At 43.3% G+C, this 19,854-nt stretch overlaps 1 protein-coding gene across 1 annotated transcript in view; it reads left to right on the plus strand.

Moving 5' to 3' along the window:
- TAFA4 (TAFA chemokine like family member 4) overlaps positions 1–19,854 on the plus strand; it is a 62,872-nt gene that overhangs the window by 14,641 nt on the left and 28,377 nt on the right. Inside the window, exons 2-3 of the mRNA XM_041425895.1 lie at positions 7,826–7,961; positions 10,886–11,001. Coding sequence (XP_041281829.1) covers positions 7,882–7,961; positions 10,886–11,001 — 196 coding nt within the window. The 5' untranslated portion in view covers positions 7,826–7,881. The remainder of the gene's footprint in view (positions 1–7,825; positions 7,962–10,885; positions 11,002–19,854) is intronic.

A 19,854-nucleotide genomic window follows, 5' to 3' on the forward strand; every position in this document is an offset into this window, starting at 1 on the left:
GGACAGGCCCTGTTGCTGTCAGGGCCTGACACAGCTTAGGGAAGCACGAGTGGACAAGCTGGGAGTGAGGTGGTTTTGGGAATAACAAGAAAATAAAAATAAAAAATTCCAATGCAGTAGAACCAGAAAGAACCAAATTTGTTTGCATGAGGACCTTAGGAACCACCAGAATATACCTAAATACAGCACACCCTGACTCTGCCTGCTTGAAAAACCCAACATGCGCACGAGGCATTTTTAGTTTGTTTCTGCCAGGATTTTCCTCCAGTAACCTCTGACTTGATTCAGGGTATTGAGGATGACACTGAACAGTGACTGACTACCTCACACTTATATCCCACTGGTTTTTTTGCTCCAGGGCATAAAGGATATGTTGTCCTGTTACCCTGAGCAAACATGTAATCCAGCCCTGTAGATGGAGAGGCCTTGACCATCCCACAAGTGTTCATCCAATTGAAAGAAACCTCCAGGAACCAGGCTCCATGAGATTTTGAGCAGTTTGTACCACTAGTTTCCTCCACTTAGATACAGACAGTTTCTCTTCATGCACACAACAATTAATCTTTGCAGGACACTGAATTTATTTTTGTGCTATTTGCAGTAGCTACAGAGAGCCACTTTAAATCCTGCCCTTCTTTAATGAAAGCCTCTTCAAGGAGACAGTTGACATGTCTCCAACAAACTTTTTTTTTTTTTCCTGACTAAACAAACAGTTATTTTCACCTTTTCTTACCACTTGCATTTTCTGACTCTCTTAATTTTCATGTTATTTCTCTTGGATTGCCTCTTGTTTTTAATTTGAACAGGCAGCCTCAGGAATTACCTGGTTCTTGCACATGAGCCCTGGGCTGGCCACCACACACCCAGAGTAGGTCTGGGGCCTCCCACTGCACTATCCAGAGGCACAAATGGACAGGAGTTTTCCTCCTCCATCCCTTCCATGCCTTCCTTCCTCCTCTGAGTGACCAAAACAACCACCAGCTCACCTGGGTCCCTGGTGAGGGGAAAGGAAGGTGAGTGACCTACTCTACAGCAGGTCAGTTATCTTTACCTTCCAAGGGAGAAATTAAATTCCTCCATCAGCTCAGGGTATAGAAAGCAGTGTTTTATGGCTCAAGATACCCTGTGTAACAACTTTAATGCTTTACTACCTGGCAGGCAAAGTTTACAGTAGGGGAAAATGTGTTTTTGCTGTGTCTGAAACATTCTGCTGGAGAGATTTCCTTCAAAGACATTTCTCCACTTTTTTTTTTTTTTTTTTTTTTTTTTTTTTTTTTTTTTTTTTTTTTTTTTTTTTTTTTTTTGGTGTGCTGACTGCTTTAGATGGGAACTGCTCTGCTTCTGGGAGGGCAGCTGGGAGAGGAGCAGGGCACTGTCTCTGCTCTGTGTCCTCTTTGAACAGGGTTGGAGTAATTCCTGCTCTCCCTTGAACAAAGTGCCCGAAGCCTGCACACCTCTTAAGCAGGGCTTGTGCAGGGGAGTGGAGAAGATTTTGAGTGCAGTGAGGGACTGAAAGAACCTGGATAATCACAAGGAAAAATTCTTTCTGATAAAGGTAATTGAAAGAATTGAAATTCTGTGCTGTAATGAGATCTCCTGTGTTGGCTGTCCACACTGGCAAGTCTGTGCAACCTTTAAAATGAAACCTTGATGGTGATACACCTCCCTTTCCTGGAGTTTGGCAGAATGGTCCTTAGTGGGGTGGTGATGAATGATAAATAATGCTGTATGGAGAAAAGGCTCTATTCTGCCTCCACTTGACAGAAGAGCTGCACTTGGCCCTCTGAGCAGTCCTCTTGGTCTGGGTGGACTTTATCCTGGAGGAGAGATGAAAACTCACTTTGTGTTGAGAGAGCAGAGGAAGCAACAGCTTTGATTTTAAACTCTTCCTTACTCTGCCTGGACTTTGGGTTTTCTGGCAGCCAGCCCTCAGTCCTTTGCTTAAATTTCTCTCCTGATCCTGTGCACTGCTCTTTCTGCTTCTGTGTGACCTGAGCTCTGCTGGCTCAAATTTGGAGGCCACAGACTCTCACTTCAAACAAGTCCAATGCAAAAATCTTTCCAGCAGATGATCCCCCCAAGTGGCTACTGTGACTCTGGCACTATTAACTAATGAAGTCTGTGGTGTCTGGGCTAGAAAATTCAGGTGATTTAGGCATGTTTTGCAGGAGATCCTCCCAGCGCATCGTCTTTACATGCCCATAACAGACAAAAGGTTTGTTCTCGTGTTTGAAGGAGGTGGTGAGGACAGATTTACCCTAGAGAACTCCAAATGCTGCTGAAGACAGCCTCTGTTCCCTCCAATCCCACGGCACAGAGGATGAATGTGTGTGTGTGGATGGTCTGGCTGCTGGTGCGGTCGATACCTCCTGTTATGTGGATTTAACAGCAGCTCAGCTCTCCCTCCTCAGGAGGATGTGGGGTTTATTTCCTCTAGCTCCCACTGACATTGTTTTCTTTTCCTCCCCACCACCCCCAGTTCCTGTTCAGTGAGATTTTGAAATATTCCTGTGGAAAGGCCTGACTAAGGGTGACAGACTGAGCTGCTGCCAGCAGAGACTGATGTTGTAAAAGGGACGTGATGTCATAAAAAAGCTGTTCAAAAATTGCCCATGAAGTGTGTAGGGAGTCTGCTGGGGTCTGAGAGTGCTGGGCACTGCTGCAGAGACCCTGTGGTTTTTTGGATACCTGCCTGGGTGATTTTTGTGTGGTCCAAAGAGCCTTCTCACTTCACTTTGCTGTGGGGAGCTCGATGTGACCAGTCCTCCATTCCTCAGAGATTCCTGTAGGGAAGCAGAAGAGCTGATGCCAACTCTGGGAGTAAAGGGAAGAGGGAATAGGTCCAACAAAAGTTTTATTATCTTGCACTGTGAGCTTAGTCTTGTGCTACCTTTCAGTACCTGAAGGGAGCCTGAAGGAAAGGTAGAGAGGGACTTTTTACAAGTGCATAAAGTGGCAGGACTTGGGGGAATGGATTCAAACTGATATAAAGTAGGTTTAGATTGGATATTAGGAAAAAATCCTTTACTGTGAGGGTGGTGATGCCCTGGCACAGGCTGCCAAGAGAAGCTGTGGCTGCCCCACCTCTGGAAGTGTTCAAGACCAGGCTGGATGGGGCTTGGAGTAACCTGGGACAGTGGAAGGTGTCCTTGCCCATGGCAGGGGGTGGAATGGGATGGGCTTTGAGGTCTCATCCAACCCAAAAAATTCTGTGACTCTGTGACTCTGTGGTTGTACTCCATGGGTAACTTTAAGTCCTCTCTCAGTTTGCCCAGTGTCTTCCTACCTGGTGTAACCCTTACTTGCTGTGAGTAAGGATTGGCAGAAAGGAGGCCTTTAAGGCCTGACACAGCCCGGTGGGATGTGCCAGCTGGGAAAACAACGGGAATGTATCGGGGGTACAAGCTGGAAGGTGCAGTGCTTAAGGTGAGGTTAATTAACTGCTGGAATAACCCGCGAGGGGGATTTACTGACCCTCAAAACCTCCAGATCAAGCTGAATTACGTGAGCTGATGTAGAGATTTCTGGGTGAGGGTTAAAGGACCAAATCCAGAATTGAGCCGCGTTATTCCCTCTATCCACCCACTGCCGGGGCCGATGGGCACCGGGAGGACAGGGCTGTGACCGTGGGCTGAATGCCAGCGCCCCGAGGGCAGCTGCGACAGCGGCGCGTTCGTGGGTTAATGAGCGGCGCTAATTGTCCCAAGAGGAGCGCTGCTGCACTGAGCGCCGGGCTGCCCCGGGCCGGGCGGGGCTGGCCCGGGATAGGGAGCGGGGCTGGCCCGGGGCACGGAGCGGGGCTGATCCCGGGCAGGAAGCGGAGCTGGGAATGAGGCAGGAGCCGCATGGAGAGAGGCGCGCGGCCGCCAGGAGGCAGCACCGCCCCGCTGGATCCTCGGGAAGCGCCGGGAGCGGCCCCGGCAGCGCGAGAGGGACCGCGGTGACTGTGTCGCGATAGGGACCTGTGTCCCGACAGGACATCACTGCCTGTATCGTGACAGAGACAGTGATCTGTGTCCCGACAGGAACATCAGTGACCTGTGTCCTGACAGGGCATCAGTGAGCTGTGTCCCAACAGTGACCTGTGTCCCAACAGGACATCACTGCCTGTATCGTGACAGAGACAGTGATCTGTGTCCCGACAGGAACATCAGTGACCTGTGTCCTGACAGGGACAGTGACCTGTATCCCAACAGGGACGTCACTGCCTGTACCGTGACAGGGACAGTCACCTGTGACCCCTGCACCCTGACATCACTCACCTGCAGCCCTGGAACTGCACCAGGCCACGGTGGGCAGCATCAGCACACAAGGGATGGTTTGGGTTGCAGGGGCCTCAAAGCCCATCCCATTCCACCCCCTGTCATGGGCAGGGACACCTTCCACTGTCCCAGGTTACTCCAAGTCCCACTCAACCTGACCTTGGACACTTCCAGGGGTGGGGCAGCCACAGCTGCCCTGGGCAGTTTGTGCCAAGGCCCCCCCACCCTCACGGGAAAAACTTTTATATAAATCTAATATAAATGTCTCCTCTTTTCATTTAAAACCTTTTCCCTTGTCCTGTCAATACCTGCCTGTGTAAAAAGTTGCTCTTCCTCTTTTTTTAAGTCCCCTTCGAGTACTGTCACTGAATAACTGTGTGTAGTGATTTAGCCCCAGGATGGGTTCTGGTGTAGGTGTTTGCTTTAGCTCTTTTGTCTCTAGCTCCCTCAAACAGCAGCAGTTTTCAAATACACACAGTGACCTAAGCAGATATTTTCTCCCCTCTTTTAAGAAATATCAGATATTGCTCTATTTTCCCTTTATCCTTTATTCTGTATGAGAGAAGAGTTTGGCCAGGCTGACACTGGGGTTAAAGTCAGGCTGGCAAATCCCCTGAATAGTACGTGGCCCCCAAATTTCTATCCTTCTCACCCCTTGCTTTACAGAAGAGGAGACTTTAAGAGATGCACAGTTGTATTTTAAGTGAGGAATTATTCAGAATGGAGAAATTAAGGCCTTTTAAATATTTAATGAAAGGAGGTTTTCTAAATTATTTAATAGCTTATTATAAAAGATGGCACAAAATGGTTTAGTAATTTATTCTTTGCAGAAAGTAGCCATAAAAAGCATTTTACAACATGTAAATATTGGTAGGAAATGTACCTAATTTAAAGTGTTATCTTATTCCATCTGTCAAAGGAATTATACAGTGCCTATACAGTTTTCAAATAACTTCAGACCTTTATTGTTTCTGTTCTTGAAACTCTTCCCTGGCACAGGGAAATGCTGTTTATACCCATTTTACTCAAGTGCAGAGGCACAGAGAGCAGATTGTGCTGGGACCAAGGCACAGCAAACCTGCCCATTGCAATTCCCTCCAGATCCCAGAACCCACAATCTTCATTTGCCCTAAATACTGACCCAGGGGAGTGGTGTAGCCTCTGGGGATCTCCTGTGCAGGAGTTGCTCGTGGCCAGCACATGCATAAATACTGAAAATGGAGCTCTTCTTCTCTCCAATTCCCTCTTCCTTCTTTTCTACATCGTTGCTGGAGTTGGAGGTGGAGTTCAGCTGCTCACTGGCCAGAGCTGACTGTACAAAAACAAACAAGCAGCTCTGTTTTCCAAAGTCAGGTACCACCCTGAGACAAGGCAGGGGCCAGCAGTTAAACCCACAGTTCACACAACACACACAAAGCACACTTTTGCCATGAAAAGCCTGGAATTCCTTTTACAGTTCTTAACCAGGTGAGCCTCTTGTTTCTGTTCTGATCTGTCTCCTTTATTGACATAAACCAGCTGAAGCTGGTTTTAGGAGTTTGCCTTAATCTCCCCTAATACAACTCTATTTTTTAAAGAAATATCCCTGCCTGGAAGGCATCAGAAAGCCTGGAGATATGCAGGTGGATGTATCATCTGTCACTTTCACTGCATCCACTTAATTAGGATGAGTTGGACTAATCAATACTCCCTTGCCTTTTACCAGTGTTTAACATGTGTTTACAGAGCAGGTTGCACTGATGTTTGTATTTACCTGTAGCTGCATCTGCACGGGGTTTTATTTTCCTCTCTAATAAAAATTATGGAACAGATAAGCACTAAAAGCCAGGTTAGTGTATTGCAGTATTGATTTCTACAAGAGCACTGTAAGAATGTATTTATCTACCTATCCTATTATGAAATGGGTAAAAATGTACCACATAACCATTTCAGTCACTCAGTGCTAAATTGAAAATCCTGTTTGTTTGCTTCTTCTTAATAGGTCTTTTGAGGCACACTGTTGTTTTATTTTTATTTTTTATTTAATGTGTATTTTTGGAAAAAAGGATGAATGCAGGATGGTAGTGCTTTTTCTTAAGACAACCCTTTGCCTGCATTTTATTTTGATATCCACTGCTGATTTGATAGAATTGCTGATTTTGGCTCACCCTGGACCTCCACCTTGGAAAGCAAAGAGAGTAAAATGTGATTAATTATAGATTGCTGGCATGGCACCTCTTTAATTCCAGCAATTACTCCATTTTCTCATGGCATTCTGAACAAAAAGGAGCTGTTAGGGCCAGGTTGGATGGGGTTTTGAGCAGCCTGGTCCAATGGAAGGTGTCCTTGCCCATGGTTTGGAACAAGATGAGCTTTAGGGTCCCTTCCAACCTGTTTATGGAAGGTTCTGTGATTCCATGACCATGTTGAGCCAGGGGCTTTCCTGTCCTGAGCTGCTGAAAGGTGCCTATGTGCTTTTATGACCCCAGACATGCTCTGCCCTCCAGTGTGGCGCTGTAATTTTGTGTTTCTTAACAGCAAATTTCTAATTGGTCAAAGGAGGAGTGGAATAAAAAGAATGGTGGATGAGAAAAGGTTGTTTGATCGCTGTCTGGGTGAAGATCACATTATTATTACTCTCACAAATTGCTCTGTGTCGTGTTTTCAGTAGCAGAAGGTCAAGTTGTGCCCAGGGATGGAAGTGAGAGAACAAATATAAACAGCAAAGGCAAAGAGGCCTGAGTGTCTATAAAATGGAGTGTTTGAGCTCCTTATTTTGCAGAACATGTGTCAGAGCTGCTGTAAAAGCGTTTCCATGTGGAGATTTCAAAGTGTAACTCCTGGGTTACAGCATGAGATGTAACCTGTGTGTTTCTCATGGAGAGGCCAAGAAAACTAAGGTTAAATTCAGCTCTCTCCTAAAAAAAATCATAAAAAACAAGTTCAGTCACCTAGGAAAGATTTGGATGACCAAAATCTGAAATGGTGCACTGATTTTAGAACTTCCCAGGTGGGCTGTAGGTGTAGGTGGGCTGGGTGATGTGGGGGGTGATGCTGGGAGCCAGGAGAGGCAGCAGGGTCAGAGGGTGCAAAAATGCACAAGCCCAGACAGTCTCCTGTGGATGTGACCCCTCTGCTGAGGCAGCCTCCAGGGCCAAATCTTTGTGAAGACAGTGACAGATTTTCCTCACTATCTTTAATAATCTCTGCTTCAAACTCTTGGAGGCTTCATGGAACCATGTGGAAATGTGTTTGCACTGTGGGGCAGCCTTAGAGACCTCACAGCTTTCCCAGCAGCTGGGTGGAGAGGGGGCAGCTGGGTGGTGGGGAGAGCCCAGTGAGCTGCTCACATTCTGTGCAACCCCATGCACAGCAAACTGTGCCTTTGGTTAATGCAGTGATACCTCAGAGTGCCTCACCACAGCCTCTCTGTGCTCTCCGGAAGAAAAGAGAAATAAAACTGCTGCCTTTTGCCTCGGATTGCACTGTAGATGGCACTGTGAAGCTAAGATTTTGGTAACAAAGAAGTGTTTTACAGCACCTTTGCAGACATTAATTGCAGTGTAATGTGGCTTTCTTTCTAGGTCCCCGAAGTGAAGGAAAAATTCTGAGATGCAGAAAGGCTTATTTGCTGCTGCAAATGGGAATCTGGAATAACTATGAAAAACACACTGAAATAATTGTGTTTGACTGGAACAAAATTCTTGCAAAGTCCCCAAGGTAAGAGCACTTTTTATCTTTCAAATGACACTGAAGATTCTCTGTTCTGGTTAGCAACAATATCCAGTTGAATCCAATAGAGAATGAAGGCTTGACATTTCTGAAAGCAGCAGCCCACTGACGCTGAAGGGCTTGGCACCCCTTGCTGCATCTGTCTGCCAAATTTCATTTTTTCTCTGCCTTTTCAGAGATCCTCTTGTATTTCTTTACATTAGCAGGCTGAAAACTTGCGTCCTGTCTACCTGCAAGGCAGACTAAAGCCTGCAGATGTGTCCCTTGGATGGTACTGGATGCCTTTAACATCCTTTCAGTTTGGATGTGACCAAGTGGATGCTTTGTGGTGATACACTTATGCCTGGAATTGAATGTTCTTACACAGGGCTGAGGTTACCCTGTTAACCTGATGGGCCCTGGTTTCACATTCCTCGTTTAATGACTCAAAAGAGTCAAGCTCAGCTGGGGAAAACTTTTGAAAATAGTTCAGTACAAGACTATTTCCATGGAGACCAGTTTTGCTGCTTCACTGGGAATGGTGGGAACACCTGGGTCCACTAAAGTGCTGAAAGAGCAGCTGTTGAGCACATGATCCATGATTTGGGACCTGTCCATCATCACATCTGCCCCTTCCACCAAATCCCACCAGAAATGGCATGTCCAGAATGCCTGAGCTGGGGTATTTAATTCCACAGGAAAGCTGGAGGAAGGTTTGTGCCTTCATGGTGATTCACCAGAGTGACACCAGAGCTGGGGTGATGCTTGGATCAGATCTGAGTGTTTGCATTTACAGCAGCAGAAGGATGGGACTGGGAGCTGAGCAGATGATGATATCCTATTCATGAGCTCTAACTTGTGTATTTCTCATGGAGAGGCCAAGAAAACTAAGGTTAAATTCAGCTCTCTCCTAAAAAAAATCATAAAAAACAAGTTCAGTCACCTAGGAAAGATTTGGATGACCAAAATCTGAAATGGTACAGTGATTTTAGAACTTACCAGGCAGTTTTCTTAGGCTAATACTGGACTAACAGCAATAGTGACATTTAAGCTGGTTTCACAGTGACTCAATCCCATTAGCTGCAGTGACATTATGGGTTCAGCTGCATGCAAGAGGTGAATTTGGTTCAGCTGCTCTGAATTAACCTGGGAGAGCTCCAGAAGAGGGTACTTACAGGGTGGGTGAGGAGCAGTGATGTCTTTATCTTCTGGGCTTGGTTCATGCTCAGCTGTGAAAGGCCAGCAGAGTGTTTGTTCCTGCATTCAGGGTGGAAACAGATTGGGCTCAGAACAGAGCATCTTCTTAAAGCCAGAAAAGGTACCCTCTTGCCAAATCAGTGCTTAAAGTGTGGCTTCTTTACATATAATTTTCATTCTCTGAAATCTGTAGACATGGTGAGCTGGTTTTTGGTTTGGTTTTTTTTTTTTTTAATATTTATGTAATTTAAAAAAAAAAAAGTAGGCTGAAGGTGCTGGGGTTTTCACTAATGTGTTTCTTTCTACAGTGTAAACAAGAATTTGTTGCTAAAATATATTTACATGTAGCAGGCTTCTAATCTTTTAAATTTTGATATTAATAACCACATTTCTTATTTGTTTGGGATTTATCAACATTTGCAATTAGAGAATAAATGTTGTTCTGCAAAATGTGAAAAGGGAAATTGTGTGTTTTGGTTTCATTGGTAGATGTTTATCAAATTTAAACAATGTCCAAGTGTGTCACCTGGTTGTGACAGTGGAGTTGTTTCAGGCATGTGTTGCTTGGGATTTCTTTTTAAAATTTGTCTCTTTAGCACTTGAACATTGGATTAGCTGAATAGTCTTAGGTATTTTCAAGATATACAGATAATTTTGCTTTAGAAAATACTTGGAAGACTCAGAGCTGGACTCTGCAGAGGGAAAGCAGTTCCCAAAGGACCTTTTGGTGCAAATAAACTTGTGGTAGGCTTGCCCAAATCCCAGCGTGCTGATTAACTGCAGACTAATGTCACTGCCATGAAAACAGAATTTGATTCAATTTATGCAAATCTATAAATTGCCTTTAATTAATTTGATGTATTCCTGCTTGCAGAATTTGCTGAAATTGTGGAACACAGTATCTAAGGGTTCAAGTACATAACGCCCATTTATGTATCATGCAAGCAATAAATCATCATAACCAAGTTTAAAAAGATGATTAGATTCCCTTTCTATATGATGAATGGCATAACATAAGCTATTGAGGGATTTAATTCTAGATATGTGCAGAAAAATTATGGAGGATTTGGGATTTTAGTTCTAAGAATAACACAAATAGGAGTAACAGCATCTTCTTTAGAGCAAATGTTTTCTGAAATGCAATTTTCAACACACTGGCAGAGAAGTGAGTCCTTGCATGTTTGGCTGAGGTGCTGTTTGATGAGTGTTTTACCCTCAGTAAACCAGGTGATCTCCAGGAAATCTCCCAAATATTGTGTGTTTGGGAGACCCAGCTGAGTCCTGTGCAAGGCTACAGGGGAGTTGGTAGCCTTAGTAAAAATGTCCTGAGAAGTGTTAAGTAAAAATGACATTTTTTTCTGTCACTGGGGGAGGTGCAGATTAAAAATAATAGCACAACTCATGAATATGTATATTTAAATCTGGATGTGGCTGGATCTTGATAAAAGACAAAAGAACCCATCCCTTCTCTCAGATTCACAGAATGGTATTGCACTCATAATGTGTTATTGTAAACACGTGTTTGTGGGTAATGTGATGTGTGATAGACATTGCTTCTAATTATAAAGTGTCCTTAACAAAGAATTGATCCCATCCAAGTAATGAATCTGATTTTATGAGTGTTGCCTTGCAATAACCCACATCAGTTATTCTTCAGCTTTCCCTTCCCCACGTTGTTTTTGTTACTCCCTACTTGCGTCGTTCTCTCACTCAACCGCTTCCTTTTCTGCCTCCAGGATGAGATTCTGTGCCAAATCAATGCTTCTGTCTGACTGGCTCTTTCTGCTCTATGTGTTAATGGTCTGCTGTAAATTGTTGTCCGCCTCTAGTCACCATCCCCGGGGGCACACAGGTAGGAGCTTTTAAACTCATTATGTGCTACTGAGACCAATTAATACCACTTGCAGCATGTGAGAGCCCACTTTCTAGCAATGGATAATTGATGAGGCTGTTGACAGTATGTTATAATCAGTGCAATAGGTTAAAAATACACCACCAACAAGGAAAAAAAAGAGTTATTGTACATTTTCATGGCTTTTCTCTAGTTATTTATGTACTGAAGCTTGCCAGGAGGTTTTTGGAGCGACTTCATGACTGCTAGGTCTTTGGCATTTGTTTGTGTCATTTTGCTTTATCCTTATCCAAAAACATTCTGAGATGTATCTTTATCTTCACCCTCTTAATCCTGTTGTTATCAACTGACTTTACAGCGGTGGTGGGCAATAAATCGAAGCCCTCAGAGTCATGGTAGCCAGTTCTTTCACTGACTGACACAAATTCTGACCTGTGCTTAGATCAGCCTCTGATACTCTCCTCCTTTTCCTAACTGGCATAATGAGAAAACAAAGATCTTGCATTTAAGGGGATGTACTATTGTAGTAGGGAAATATCTACCAGGCATGATGTATTATCATATTATAAATGTCAGAAAAACTCAGAATGAGCTGGATTGACTTCCAGACTGGATTTTTGTAGCAACATCTCTGTTAGGATCATGCAGACATCAGCTTGAAAGCAGAAAGAGATGAAGATGTACCAGTGCTAATGTGAAGGTATCTGTGCAAGTCCTAAATAAAATGGGATAGCTGTGCTAAGTCTGTGCCACCTTTGATCCCACTAGAGAGAGAGATGAGGTAACAAAATACCCCTGTCAGTGCTGCTTTTCAGGAGAAGACAAAAGTCTGGCTGCAAGCCCCACAATGGGTCTGTTCTCAGCACCACAGTCAGCTGCATGCTGTCTTGGGGATTTCTGCAAGTGTTGCTCTCTGTGATGTGCCCCTAAATCAGGTGTTACTCCTCAAATCCATATGCAATGTTCTTAGCTCTGAGCCAGACTCTTGTGGGTCCAGGTCTAATGTTAGCATCCACTCCCCTCAGGGCTCTGGGAAGTGAGGGTGCATTTGGTAGAGGCTCCATCCTCCAGAAGAGACAAACTATTGATCTTTCCTGGCTGCTTCCAGTGGTTGTCTAGGTGGGAGCTGAGGGCTCCTCCCGTGCTCACCAAAATATCTCCAGAACTGGCAAGCAGGACTGACCGACCTGCACGTAGCTGCTGTGTCTCTGAGAGCTACAAAACCTCCTCCTTGCTTTCCCCCATCACCAGCTCTGCTTTCCCTGGCTGTGCAGCACTTGTGTTTACTGTAAAATACAGCCACACTTTGCTGCTCTGGGAATTAGTTTGATGCTCTGGGAATTAGTTGCATCCCTTCCATGAGGAAGGGGGTCTTTGTTTGCTGTAAAACACAGCCACAGTTTCTGGATAGTAACTGCACCGAGAAGCAAAAGCCTGAGGAGTGACTCCAGTGAAAGCAGTGGTGGAGGATGACCCATGTTGATCCTTTGCTCTGGGAATTAGTTGCATCCCTTCCATGAGGAAGGGGGTCTGTGCACAGTCCCGAGTTAATAGCAGAGCATTGCAGAGCCGACTCTGCAGACAAACCTGGAGAAGAGCAGCTTTTGTCATCTGGGGAGTGGTCTTGTCAGAAGAAATGTTATTTTTGTCCTTTCAAGATGCACTATGCCTGTGTACCTAAGGGAAATACCAGTAGTAAGGCAGCAGTGATCTTGTCTTGTGAGTTTGTATGATGAACACAATGTATTCTGTAAATCATGACCATATTTTTTACATAAAATTCCAGAATGCTTGAGAGCATACCTTAAATTGACACACAGAATTCCTTCCACCCTGTCAAAGAGGTACCACAACCACAGTCAAGTGTCTTGACTTTAAGTATGTTTATGTGCTGTGATTTCTCTGGCAAGCTAAAAGAAGGTTCTGCTCCTCATCAATAGCTTGGTCCAACTGTGGAGCTGGTTTTCAAATGGACACCCTTGAAGCTGGAGCCTTCACGTACTTTTTTTTAGACCGTGGTGTCCTGTTCTTCCCCAAATGTGAGTTTCCCTCCTTTGTACACTGAAGTCAGCCCCATCCCACTTTGATTCCATGTGGTAGATTGTCACCATGCTGTTTTCTGAAAAATCCCTTTGCCAGGATTCCTTTTCCTGGGAAGCTGAGAAGCCTCAGCTTCTCCTGTTTTTGCTGCTTTGGAATGTGGTCTGGAGAATATTTATCCAACATGTGAATTGTTTTAATTTAATGACCAATCATAGTCCACTGTTTTGAGGTTCTGAGGAGTCAAGGGTTTTTGTTACGCATTCTTCTGAAGCCTTCTGATGTATCCTTTCTCTTTCTTTGGTATTGCATTCTTTTACTATAATATAATATCATAATCTAATAAATCAGCCTTCTGAGAACATGGAGTCAGATTCATCTCTTCCCTTGTCCTGGAAACCCTCACAAACACCCCAGTAGATGAAGCAGTGATCCCATTTTTGATTCTCCAGCTCCCTACATCTGACTCTTGGCACCACAGAGGGTTTAGGGGTCTGTCCTCAAGGGGCCTGCATTTCCCAGCCTCATCTTATCTTTGCTGCCTGACACAACACATAGATTGACCTTCTAATGGATAATCAAATCTCTGATGGAATCTATTATGTGAGCAAGGTGCTGCCTTGTTCATCAGGAAAACAAATAATTCAGAGCTTTTAGCAGAGCCTGTTTTGTGGAAAGCAAATAATTAGCCTCATTTATTTCATACAAATTAGCATGTTCTTGGGTAGCAATTGAGATAAAATTTTTTGCAGTCAATAGGCAACATTCCCATTTTTCAAAGTAGAATGTCCTGAAGCACATTAGAGGGATGAATCCAAGCTTTGGGTTCAGCAAAGGCTTTGTCCTCTAGGTCCAGCAGCTGCCACCTGACAGGTACCTGCTGAGCTGGGAGGCATGAGGGGCCCAGCCTGGGATGCTTTGAGAGGAGCTGGTTTTTAAGGACAGGTTGTGTCTGCTCCTGACAATCAGTGTGTTTCAAATTATTTACTTGACATCATCATCACCACCTTTAAATAAATGTGTACTTGCTACAACCGAGAAACTTTATTAACTAAGAGCAGACAAGAGAATTTAAGGTGAAAAGTGGGAATTGACTTCTTTTCAAAATACTGCCATTTTAAAGGAGCCTAGTCTGGGAAAAGACAATTATTGACCTAGGTGATGCTAGATGGTGCCTGAAAAAAAATGACATTTGTCAGCTGTCTGCCCTATTCAGGCAGGGACAGAGCCTGGATCTCATGCACCAACCTGCCCCTGAAAAGTGGGAGAGAATGGCATTGAGAAATCCCTTTGACAATGGAGGCCTCTTCCCTGTAATGAAGTGTAAGACAGACCTAGTTCTTTCTTTTGCTCTGTGAAATATTAATCACAAATATCCCCTGAAATACCTGTCAGAGGAGAGGTGTTCAATCCTGCCTTGATTTGGAGCAGTTTGGATCTTGAATCCAGCTTGGAGACTGCAGCCTGTTTTTCATTGGAGCAGTGATTGCCCTGACTGACCGAGGCAAAAGGCAGAGGAGGAAATTTCCTTCTCATTACCATTAGGTCATTAAAGATGCTGCTTGTGCAGATTATTTTAGCAGCCTCCTTGTACATCTATGTGGAGAAGAAACATGAGAATGTTCATCTGACTTTGTTGCTGTGAATGCCCTTCTCAAGAGTTTCCCTTTTGCCCTGACAATAACTAAGGGAAGCATAAGCACCAATTTATTATTTTTTTTTTTTTAAATGGGCAGTATTTCAGGCTCTTGAGTGCCTAACACCAATACAATGATCAATTCCATGCTGTACTGGATGGAACAACATACATTTAGTACCAGAAAAGCTTTGTTTCCACCTCACTGCTCAAAGTCACAAATGAAGAAGCATTGAAAAGACATTTTGTCAGGTCAGCTCGTGTGGGGGCTGGCCCTGCAGCCTCTGAGCTGGCACAGCCAGCTGAGCAGTTTCTGCCATGAATTACTGGTGCAGCCTGGCTTTTTTGAGACTGTTTTGTGTGATGGTGCTCACCTAAAATGCTTCCAGCTTTGCTGAGGGGTCTAAATTTTTGGGCAGAATGTTCCACATCAACTGCAGTTTTTCACAGCTTTAAGGATTTCTTTTCTCTACTTTCAGGTCTTTATGGACAGACTCTGCTCCCACTGGAGTCAGAGGAAAAATTCCTTACTTACATGGCTCCAGGATTTAATCTCCTTAAAGGAGAGCTGAAAAATGCAGCTTTGTATTAGAAATATTGCTGCTTTTAAGAAAACAGGGAAAACCCATGCTGCTCCTTCTCCCTTTATTTTGGGGTTGGAGCATCATTTTTCCTGGCAGCGCTGTTGGGCAGCCACGAGATGGATTCCTGTTTCCACCAGAGGGCTCTGCAAGGCTGTGGAAGGGGCTCCAGCACTCAGCCACCACTGGCTTCCTCCTGATTTAAATCCCAACTCTGCATTTTGCTAACTAGAATTATGGGTCCTTTGTATTTCCACGGGTCAGACATGGTTATTGCACAATAAGCTTTAGCCCTTTGTTCTATTTAACTCCTTTTATGTCTTAATGTTTTATTCAGTGTGCTGTTTATGTGGTTTATTACCCAGCTTCTAAATACAGGGTAGCTACAATATACAGCCCTGACTGTAATCTCTTCAAGTAATAAGGTAGGGAAGGCAATTCACTTGAGAAATAGGTTCCCTTTAAGACAAAAAGGAGCAGAATTCTCTGTGTGAAGTTTGCTGGTGCACTTATTTTTGTGGAGAAAAAAGTATAATAAATATTTATTTTCCTTTTTAATTTTTTTCCTTAAATAACAATGAGAGCTTTGATGTATATGACAGACTTTGAAAATGATTTCAAATTAGATGCATAGCCATGTTACCAGTAAGTAACAATTCAGTGTTGATTTACTCTTGTATAGGGTAAAATGTAGCTTCTGGTGTCATTTTCCAAGAATGCACACTTTAACTGTGTGGAATGGGATTTCATATGAAAAGATTTGTGTATTCCTAGGAGCTGATGGGTGGGAGGGGGAGAATTACAGACAAACTTTTAAATGTGCATGTTTGTGTTTCAAAAGTGGGAGGGAAATTCTGTAATAAAAAGGAGAGAGTCTCATTTAATACAAATGGTCAAGCCCAGTGAGTCAAACTGTCAAGCAGGAGGCTGATACCAAGCTCTTTCCTGCAGCATCAAAGTAACCTTATTTTAAAGCCAGAGAGGAAAGCTTGTGAAAATATTGTCTTTATTTTATTCATTTTACATTGACACCATAATTATTATTTTTTTTTTACATAGCTGCCATCTGCTATAAATTATAATCTTTATATCCCATTGACCAAAATTCTAACCAGGAAAGCTTTCTTTACTCTGTCTCTTTTCTTTTAAATCTACTTCTCCCAAACTTAGATCTGATAACATAAAAAAATATTACATTGCAAATGGATTGTCTTGTGCTAGTGTGAGACGGAAATGGCTGGATAAGTGTAAATCCACAAATAGAATGGAAAAGATCTTGTCCTTGGTGTTCGCTTGAGTGAAGTGATGCAACAAAAAGCTCTCTTCTGGGTTTCCATGGAGGTCAGCGTGCTGAGTCCTTGGGAGGATGGATGCCAGAGTGATGAAGGCAAGAGATTGAGATGAAAAGGACTTGCATCGAGTTCCTTGCTCTGAAATGATTAAAAGACCTGCCTGAGATGAAGTCCTGACCCCACTGAAGTGGGAGTTTGATTCTTCTGTGATTTAGTTTCCAGCCCACTCCGGATATGTCTCAGCAGAAAAGTTAAACTTCATAGTTATGATTTTATTAGAGCTAAATCCAGTCACTCACAGAATTCACCATTGGCAAATCACTGCCATTTTTGAAGGATGGAAACTGTTTCAGGGTCTGTTCTTGTATTGATCCCCAGTCTGTGCTCACTGGCTGGGCTGCACTGCCACAGCCTTCCAGTGACATTGATTGTGACAGCAGGGCAGAGCCTGCCCCAGAATTAAAGTCCCATTTCAATGTAATTGTGAGGCCTTTCATCCCAAATGGGTGGCTGCCCAGGCTTGAATTAATGCCCATGGAAGTGGCTAGCAGTTTCTGGTGATTTAGGCTGTTTTTGTCTGTGCTATGAAGGGTGGTTCAGAGGCAGCCAAGGGAGGGCTGACTCTCCATGGTGCCTTTCATTTGCCCACCTGGCTGTGGATGGGTACAGAATATTCACCTTGTATTTAAGAGCAGGAAATCTGTTGTCATCCTTGGCTTGTAGCATCAAGCATGCCCCACCTGTGCCTGCCCCACTCACACCCCAAAGAATGCCCAGCTCTGCTCTCATGCCAAGCACGTTGCTCTCCCCTCCAAAGAGCTGCCCCTCAATTTTAACTTTGAAAGTCTCTGGTGTTGATGTGCCTGGTTTCAAGGACATCTTTGAGCAAGCACTTCTTGGAAACCAGAAAACATTTAATTAATAATGGAAGAACCTGGAGATGGATTTTTTTTTTTTTTACTAACATTTAAGTGTTTTGTTGGCAGAGCACCTTGGGATTGCTGCTGGTAGCCCTTTGCTGCAGCTGTTTTTCAGTGTTTGGCAGCATTCTTGCATTCGTTCAGGAGAGTGACAACTGATAGCAGACAATGGATTCTAAATCAGGAGATTAAAGATGTCTTGTAGGCTTCAGCAGGGTAATCTCTCCTCATCACACTGGAGATGGAAGCTACACCTGACATTCATTATCTTCCAGGGTAGCAATCTTTAACAATACCTCCAGAAATGTCAGAAGTTATGACTGGAAAATTCTAGGATCAACAGTCCTGTTGCTTAGTGTTTGGCCTGTCTTTATTTATTTATTTTCTTCCTTTATTTCCACCTATTTTTTCTCCTTATGGATATCATCCATATGCCTTGCAGTCTGTGAATGGTCACTAGTTTTCTGATTTATGTTGCTATTTTGAGAAATAATGACCAGGAAAATGGTAAGAGGCAAGATTTCTCTTAGCTTTGTTTCCTGCTTGCATCCTGTACCATTTCCTTCAAGCAGCATCTTAAGATGCAGTGAATATTTTGGAATAAACAGATTTCTTTTGACGTCTTTTTTTTTGCACAAACAGTCACAAATTAGCTGGGGTGGAATGGCAGGCTCTGTGTTTAGCAGACCTGGGATGTGTTAACAGCTGTTTGTAGGGTGTTGTATCATGTTGGCTAGTTTTGCCTGATAGTAAAAAAAATAAATCGTGATTGTAAAGCAAAAATCGAAATGTACCAAGGTGTACATTTCCTAAATGAACCCAACTTCTGGGTTCATTTTATTTTCAGATTGGGTGTAAAACCTTAACATATCTTTTATGCTGTGTATATCCCATCCTCTACAGCTCCGTTTCTTCTCCCAGATTTCCTTCTGCATTTCAGAAAATAAGGCTGATGGGGAGCAGACACTGACCTTCCATGTTTGTGGTGTCCCTGCATTGTCTCTGAAAGGGACACGAAATCTCTCCTGACTTGCCATGTTGAGGAGATCAAACAGGAAGACCTTAAGACTGTGTCAGCACTGACACTTCTTACTAAATTTTCTCAGTTTTGTCTTTAGAAAACATAATTTATTGAAAACATTAAAATCAAGTCAGAATATAACTTGAGAAAAGAGCGTGTGATGTCAGTTGGCTTAACTCACCCCAGCAACACGAGTGTCTGGCATGAATTGTGGCTATGCTGATGATTTCTGCCCAGTGAGTCCTTTCAGCAGATGCTGGTATTCTTCCAGCTGGAAAAAAAATAAATCAAAACCAAAAAAAAAAAAAACCCAACCAAAACGAAGTCAACTGAAATTTCTCATCTAAAAGAGTTTGAAAGAAAGAGGTCCTTGCTGTTCTCTGCAGGCACTCTATTGGAGTCAGTACTGTTGTGTCACTGAGGAAAAAAATGTAGCTGATAATTTTATTTTCATTGTTTCTAAATGCATATTGTTAAAAGAAAGTCTGATTGCTCTGCAAGGATTGTCACTTGCTTGGCTGGGTGTCCAACTCTGTTGTCTGTTTTTAGGAATGGCTGCTGACAATTGAGTTTAATAATTTACCTGCATAGAGTTAATTTTTCAGCCTTTGTTCCTCTTCCAAGGTTTCAGAAATATGGAGACAATATAATGGGTTTTATTATCAGATCTATGTTCAGTGTTGTTTGAATTATATGGAAAAAAGCAATAGTTTGATATTTCATTCAGAACTACTGTGACAGATGGGCTATTTTTCTCCCCCTACCACACAATATTTTAAATATTTTATTTGGAGATACAAAAGACCTCGCAACTTTGTGTTGACATTCTTTAGAAATTGACTAAAATTGCTGCCCTCAGCAAAATGCAATTTACTGCAAGGGATGCCACAGTCCCCAAACAAGGAGCCAAGATAATTAGTCTGCAACTGACAAATAAGTCTGCTATGCTAATTTAATGAAACATCCTTTTATCAGACTGCATCACATGATGGTTTGTGCCAAGCTAGAGAGAAAAGAGAGCTTATTCTGAAAACATGTCCTCTTCTGGGGCAACAAATCTAATCCAGCAGTGACTTGAAAGAATTTTCCTGACCCTTCCCTGGTATCAAGGGATTTGGATTGACTGAATTCTGGATCAAACCCAAAACCTGAGTAGGGTTTTTTTGCAAAATCATTTCTCTTTTGGCTGTAGCCAGGACAGCATCAAAGCAGCATTAAAGAGAGCTTTGGCTGCAGAAGGAGCAGTTTATCAGGGAATAAAGGTGATTCAGCATTTCCTCTGTATCGTCTCTCCAAAAAAGAGAAGGGTCTTTGCCCCAAATTCTGCACCCTGAATAAACAGAGATCTCTCCTGTAGCAGCCA

The sequence above is a fragment of the Onychostruthus taczanowskii genome, unplaced genomic scaffold (genome assembly GCF_017590055.1).
Source record: "Onychostruthus taczanowskii isolate IOZ18803 unplaced genomic scaffold, ASM1759005v1 scaffold9, whole genome shotgun sequence".
Classification (NCBI taxonomy): Eukaryota; Metazoa; Chordata; class Aves; order Passeriformes; family Passeridae; genus Onychostruthus; species Onychostruthus taczanowskii.